General features: G+C 43.3%; 1 protein-coding gene across 1 annotated transcript in view; it reads right to left on the bottom strand.

Moving 5' to 3' along the window:
• LOC117940335 (diacylglycerol kinase delta-like) overlaps positions 1-7,647 on the bottom strand; it is a 21,238-nt gene that overhangs the window by 6,547 nt on the left and 7,044 nt on the right. The window contains exons 8-10 of the mRNA XM_034865658.1: positions 7,387-7,567; positions 6,957-7,081; positions 6,546-6,656 (exon numbers count right to left, since the gene is read on the bottom strand). Of these exons, the coding sequence (XP_034721549.1) occupies positions 6,546-6,656; positions 6,957-7,081; positions 7,387-7,567 (417 nt within the window). The remainder of the gene's footprint in view (positions 1-6,545; positions 6,657-6,956; positions 7,082-7,386; positions 7,568-7,647) is intronic.

Here is a 7,647-nt window from a genome sequence, read left to right as displayed (position 1 = left end):
TTAGTCATTTTCACAAGTGCTGTTTCTGTGCTATGATGAACTCTAAATCCTGACTGAAAATCCTCAAATAAGCTGTTGTTATGCAGAAAGTCACATAGCTGTTTGGAAACTGCTTTCTCAAGAATCTTAGAGAGAAATGGAGGGTTGGATATAGGTCTATAGTTGGCAAAAACATCTGGATCAAGGTTGGATATAGGTCTATAGTTGGCTAAAACATCTGGATCAAGGTTGGATATAGGTCTATAGTTGGCTAAAACATCTGGATCAGGGTTGGATATAGGTCTATAGTTGGCTAAAACATCTGGATCAAGGTTGGATATATGTCTATAGTTAGCTAAAACATCTGGATCAGGGTTGGACATCGGCCTATAGTTGGCTAAAACATCTGGATCAGGGTTGGATATAGGTCTATAGTTGGCTAAAACATCTGGATCAGAGTTGGATATAGGTCTATAGTTGGCTAAAACATCTGGATCAAGGTTGGATATAGGTCTATAGTTGGCTAAAACATCTGAATCAAGGTTGGATATAGGTCTATAGTTGGCTAAAACATCTGGATCAGGGTTGGACATAGGTCTATAGTTGGCTAAAACATCTGGATCAAGGTTGGATATAGGTCTATAGTTGGCTAAAACATCTGGATCAGGGTTGGACATCGGTCTGTAGTTGGCTTAAACATCTGGATCAGGGTTGGATATAGGTCTATAGTTGGCTAAAACATCTGGATCAAGGTTGGATATAGGTCTATAGTTGGCTAAAACATCTGGATCAAGGTTGGAAATAGGTCTACAGTTGGCTAAAACATCTGGATCAAGGTTGGATATAGGTCTATAGTTGGCTAAAACATCTGGATCAAGGTTGGATGTAGGTCTATAGTTGGCTAAAACATATGGATCAAGGTTGGAAATAGGTCTATAGTTGACTAAAACATCTGGATCAGGGTTGGATATAGGTCTATAGTTGGCTAAAACATCTGGATCAGGGTTGGATATAGGTCTATAGTTGGCTAAAACATCTGGATCAAGGTTGGATATAGGTCTATAGTTGGCTAAAACATCTGGATCAAGGTTGGAAATAGGTCTATAGTTGGCTGGGACTACTCTTTTTCTCAGATTTTCCAGACAACAAAGCGCAAATCTCATCATTATATCTTTCCTTTCGGCAGAATCGGATGTTACTTTCTGCCGTACACAGGTCATCAGTTAACAAAGTTTGTCCCATTAAGCCTCTGGCTTTTGACATTTCCAGATCCACGTAATTGGGATCCAGAGGAGTATGCAACTGAAGTTTCTTTCTTTTTCGACTCAACTCCAGTAGAGCCTTCTTGATTTTGTGACGTGTGGATATACCGCCACTGGTCTGTGTTTGAAGCTTGCCTAATAACAGAGACTCGGTTGGCCACAAATGCCCGGAATCTTTTGTTCTCATTGTGGATGTATTTCAAGACTGTGGGGCTGTTGGTCCAGAAACAGGATTCTTCCAACTGAAGGTGTAATTCTTCTCTTATCATCTTGTCTATCCGAACAGCTAAGACAGCAGCAGTGAGCTCCAAACGAGGGATGGTTACAGGTTTTGGTGGGGACACTCTGGCTTACATGCACATCACCGTCTTCATTCTGTAACCTCAGGTATGTTACTGTGCCGTGTCCTACTTCACTAGCGTCATCAAAGTGGTGCAATTGGGTGTTGACAGGTGTTCCAAAGTCACATGGTTTTAAACACCTGTTCACTTGGAACATCAAAAGCCCTTTAAGGTCAGTCAAGCACTTAATTCATTGTTGTCTTAGGAATTGCGGAATATCTTCATCCCAGCCATAGTTCATTCTGCAAAAATTTTGCAGAATGTGCTTGGCTGGAAGAGTAACTGATGCAAGGTACCCCAAGGGATCATACACAGAGCTAACAACAGATAAAATCCCTCGCCGAGTTTCCATCCTTTCTTTGCAGTCCATGCGGAAGGTGAAGGTGTCACTCTCCATACACCATTGGAGCCCCGAGGCTCTTTCCATTGTGAGTTGTCCAAATTGAGCTTACTCACTTTTTTACAGTGGTCCTTCTCTGGAATTGTTTGCAGGACTTTAAGATTGATGCTGATCCATTGTGTAAGATGAAGTCCTCCCTTTTGGCAAAGAACATCAAGATCTTTCACTATTTTTATTGCTTTTTCCACAGATGGTGAACTTTTCAGACAGACATCCACGTAGAAATTTCTATGAACAGTGTCTGTTATATACATTCATCTGGAAAGCTGCCTTGATGGTTATCAGCAGTCCTCCTCAAAACGTAGCATGCACAGCTGGGAGATGACACTGCTCCAAATAAGTTAATTCTGTATTCTGCAACTTTGTTGGTCAGATCTCCATTGGGCCACCAAAGGAATCGCAGAAAATCCTTGTCTTCTTCTGCTACCTTGACTTGGTAAAACATGGATTTTATGTCAGACATAAAGGCAGTAGGTTCTTGTCTGAACCTTAGGAGTACTCCTATTAAGGCCTTGCAAAAGTTGCTCATTTAAGGAAGTTCCATTGAACTCAGCTCCACAGTCATAAACAACCCGCAACTTGCCGTTGCGTGGAGGGTAGACACCATGATGTGGAATGTAAAACACATTGCCCTCACGACAACATAATTCATCCTCTGGGACCTTTTCAGCATAACCACTGCTGTTGACATCCTCAAGAAGCTTTGTGTACTCTTGCTTGAACTTTTCATATATTTCCTTTGTCCTTCTAATTCCGACGAGGCGCTGTTGAGCAACACTTCGGTTATTAGACATTGTTACGTTTTTGGTTTTGAATGGTAGTTTTAAACTGTAACGTTCATCCTGAAACTCCACAGATTGTTCCATAATCTCATTGAATCTTGTATCTTCTCTTGATATTTCTTCTTTGTCCTCAGCATCTCTTTCATTAAAATCATATTTGTACTGCGACTCCACAGAAACTGTGTTTACAGTGGCAACATGCCAGTCATCCTCGCTTAGGTTGCCTTTCAAATTTCCACATGAGCCATTCTTAACCCTCCCCAGTCGGGTCTTAATGGCAAAGGGTCCATCTCCTTGGCTGTCAACAACTTCCCCAATGTTCCAGCAACTTTGAGGCGTTGGAACCAAACAACAGCTCCACTTCAGCCTGGATTTCAGGGATGTGGATCTGACCAAGGTAGGACCAGTTTGTGAGGTTTTCCTTATCGATAGTGTTTGTTGTATTCACCGGCATTGTTTTTTTGTGTAAAAATTTGGAAGACGGTGATACCTTTTTTCATAAAGGCTAGATATTTCAAGTCCCTTCACAATGTATGTTGACACAGATGTCTTTGGGCTCATGGTAAACAAATATATCCTGGATTTCTTCCCAGTCAGGTTTAGCTTTCGCATCAAAGCTTCTGTAGAAATGTAGAAGTTGAGCCATTGTGTAAAGAGGCGTAGATCTGAATCCCTTAGTTGCCCCTTCTCGCTTTCACCTGAACTGGAAGGATTGGTAGTATTGGTAGTATTGGTAGTATAAGGATTGGTAGTATTGGTAGTATAAGGATTGGTAGTATTGGTAGTATAAGAATTGGTTGGTTCAGGTTTACAGGAATTTAGGCCATCCGTGCTCACTGACTTGTTAATTTTTCTTTTGACATGAAAGTGTAAAGCTGTCGGATGACTCAGTTTGCATTTTTCACAAGTTATGCGCTTTTCACAACTTTTGCACAAATGCCCAGTGTTGAGACACTCAAAGCAGACTCCTTTCTCCTTTAAGAAGTTGATTTTATCACGATGGTTGTTCTTGGCAAATTGATGACATTCATCCAGAAAGTGGCCTTGTAAACAGAATAAACAATTGATACTGCAACTCTGTTTAGTTACTTGTTTCTCCTCATATTGTAGTTTACTGGTAGCATAGACATTTTTAGTGTTGTTGTCACGTTTCCTTTTTGGGTTTTCTGTATCCACATCCTTTCCTCTTTCTGTGGTGTGAAGATCTCCAAAAACGGGATCAGACAAAATCTTGACTTGGTGTTCCACAACCTGCACAACATCTCTGAAGGTTGGTTTGCGCTTTTGTTTTTCACGAACATCACATGCAAGACTTCGGAATTGTTCTTTCAATTTATAAGAAAGTTTTGAAATGACAACTTTGAGGTTTGCAGACATTTCAAGTTTTCTCATGTCCTGCAAGTCAGACATCGCGTTACTGCATCCACGCAGGACTAAGGCGTGATCCTGGAGCAGAGACACATTTGAGCCCTAACAACAGGCCGGTTGAGCAGCTTTTCGATATGAGCTGCTGTAAGTTTAGTTTCATTGCTTAGTGGTCTTGTAGGACAGCTTTGGCTGCTTCGAAACCTCTTTCAGGACTCATGTGTAGACAGCTTAGCACCAGGTTCCTTGGGCGCCCTCTAGTGGATCTCTCCAAACAACACATGCAGTCCCCTTTAGTAGCACTTCTCTCTTCAGCCCAGTGTTTAAAGGCTTGCATGGAGACGTTGAACTTTAAAGGATCACCTTCAGATTCTGGTATCTCTCTCGGTGGAAGGTGAATTGTCCTTTGTTGTTGTTTAAACAACTCAGATATTTTAATTTGTCTTTGCAGAATTTGTATTGTAGAATTTTGGTTAATTGCATGCTCTACATTTTACATCCTTGCTCTTGTGACGACTAAGGTTTTATTTTTCATCCTGGACTTTTTGAGCTTTGAATCCGAAATGGCAGTATCTTTTTCCACGTGTTTTTCCAAACAGGACTCCATTCCATCTTGATCTGAGAACGCCTGCATAACTGCAGTTTCTGCTCCTGAGGCTTCAGTCTGAGCCTCCATGTCCAATCGCTCCCTTTGTTTGCGCCGTGACTCCGCCTCCTTCTCCATCTCATGTTCCTATTTCCTAGCAGCGGAGCGCCAGGAGTTCGGCTCTTGGCTTCGGCTCGTACAACTTCAGTTGAAGATTTGTTTGATCGACTCGAAGCCCTCAATCCAGTATTTGACACGCTGTCCATTGGTTTTATTATATCGTCGTCAATGACAACGTCCTCCTTTCCAGCGGCTCCCTCGGTTTCCAAGCGTTTTGTCAGATTTTGGGAAAATTCCTCAACACTCAACAGTTTTGCCTGGAACCAAACGTCCTGTTTCTCCCTTTCTCCCTCAGGTAACGACTCCAACACAGTGTGTTGGCCGTCCTTTGCTCCCTTGATCAACATTTGATTTTTATTGAAGTTTTTTTTCATTTCAGTTTCAAAACCAGTTTCACACATCAACCCCAGTGCTGTCTCTTTTAAGTTGGCAGCTTTATTAAGTGTCGTTGTCCTTAGTTTCTCTAAGCCATTTATTTTATAAAGCAATGCCTTTGTTTTGAGTTTTTCAGGTGGTATTTTTAGAGAGGCAGCACCCTCAACCTCTTCGCATTTACCCTTCGTTGAACCTTTTCATTCAAACATTCACAACATAAAGAAAGCATTGACTTAAACTTTACAGTTTAAGCAAAGTTTTTAATATGAATACAAAAACCACCAATGCTTTGGGTTTTTCTGCTAGTTGTCTTGTGTGCACACACTTTAACTTTTAATGGCCATGTACTTCATGTGGTAGCGCTACCGGGGACCTTCATCACTTGGCCTTGGTCCAAAGCAACTGTCCTCAACTGTCCTCAACTGTCCTCAGCTGTCCTCAACTGTCCTCAACTGTCCTCAGCTGCCCTCAGCTGTCCTCAACTGTCCTCAGCTGACCTCAGCTGTCCTCAACTGTCCTCAGCTGTCCTCAACTGTGCTCAACTGTCCTCAGCTGTCCTAAACTGTCCTCAACTGTCCATAGCTGTCCTCAACTGTCCTCAACTGTCCTCAGCAGTCCTCAGCAGTCCTCAGCTGTCCTAAACTGTCCTCAACTGTCCTTAGCTGTCCTTAGCTGTCCTCAACTGTCCTCAACTGTCCTCAACTGTCCTCAGCTGTCGCTGTTCCGTCGCTGCACCTAGTTTCCAGTCCGTGCCTCTCCGTGTAACCACGTCCAGCCGCCCACACTCTCCAATGCGTGGTCCACGGTCCGGTACCGATGCCCGTCCACATCGTCCAATGAAGTCGTTTTCTTGGGACTCTTTGGTGGCGCACATTTGTTGTTTGTTTGATGGGACATTGCCGCGTGGCGTCTGTGTATATGTGTGTCTTGGTAATAAGATTTTTTAATGAAGTGACTTGTTGTCACAGAGTTTCAAACTTAAATTGAATTTGACAATCCATTTATTTAAAGTAAACAAAAACTAATCAAACATAACAACTGGTCTTCTTTTAATCCTGATCCTACACGTAACCACGGTCTAAAGCTGTGACCCAATTAGGCCACAATTAAATAAACTGTTACACAGTGTGTGTGCCTGTGTGCCTGTGACTGTGTGTGTGTGTGTGTGTGAGAGTGTTTTTGTGTGTTTGCCTGTGACTGTGTGTGTGAGTGTGTAACTCTGTGTGTCTGTACGTGTGTGTGTGTGTGCCTGTGACTGTGTGCCTGTGTGTGTGTGTGTGTGTGTGTGTGTGTGTGTGTGTGTATATATATATGTGTGTGTGTGTGTAGTTCTACCTGCACTTCTCTGGATGTTCGTCTCTCTTGTTGTTGAAGTCGAGAGAGATTTTAGCGTCTAGTCCGATTCCAAAGTAGTTGTTCATGACACACTTCTCAGTGTAGCAGTCCCTGCACACACACACACACACACACACACACACACACACACATTCGTAGTAATGTAAACCAAATGTAAAGGCCAATAAAACAAGATACAAGACTGACAGACGGACAGACAGACAGACAGACAGACAGACAGACAGACAGAAAGACAGGCAGACAGACAGACAGACAGACAGACAGACAGACAGACAGGCAGACAGACAGACAGAAAGACAGGCAGACAGACAGACAGACAGACAGACAGACAGACAGACAGACAGACAGACAGACAGAAAGACAGGCAGACAGACAGACAGACAGACTCACATGTTGTCGGGGTCAGAGGTGAACGGGTCGGCGTTGACTAACAGTCGACTGATGACAGAACTGCTGGAGAGAGAAGCTGAGAAACCTCTGAGAGCTACACACACACACACACACACACACACACACACACACAGAGAGACGTATTTATTGTTGTGTTTTGCACAAGGTCTGCACCAAAGATACGGAAACGGTTTCAAAAGCTGACGTCCTGAAGGCATTAACGGCTTAAATGACCGATTTTTAAAGTTTGAAGAAATGGATGAAAAATACAGCCGAGATTATTAGAGTGCTGGAAAATGTGAAAGGGCTGGAAACCCGATGGAAAGGTCCGGAGGACACAGAGACGAAGATGAGAGACGAAAGGACAACCCTGAGAGAGACCAAAAGGATCGGACCGGTACAGTGGGAGAGGGAGTCTTCCGCTGGAGACTATCGTGAGGAAGGAGGGGCTGGAGATTATCGTGATGAAGGAGGGGCTGGAGATTATCGTGAGGAAGGAGGCGCTGGAGATTATTGTGAGGAAGGAGGTGCTGGAGATTATCGTGAGGAAGGAGCCGCTGGAGATTATCGTGAGGAAGGAGGTGCTGGAGATTATCGTGAGGAAGGAGGTGCTGGAGATTATCGTGAGGAAAGAGGGGCTGGAGATTATCGTGATGAAGGAGGCGCTGAGATTATCGTGAGGAAGGAGGGG

This window comes from Etheostoma cragini, unplaced genomic scaffold (genome assembly GCF_013103735.1).
Source record: "Etheostoma cragini isolate CJK2018 unplaced genomic scaffold, CSU_Ecrag_1.0 ScbMSFa_2220, whole genome shotgun sequence".
Classification (NCBI taxonomy): Eukaryota; Metazoa; Chordata; class Actinopteri; order Perciformes; family Percidae; genus Etheostoma; species Etheostoma cragini.
The sequence above is the reverse complement of the archived record's forward strand: the minus strand, read 5'-3'. Positions and strand labels throughout refer to the sequence as shown.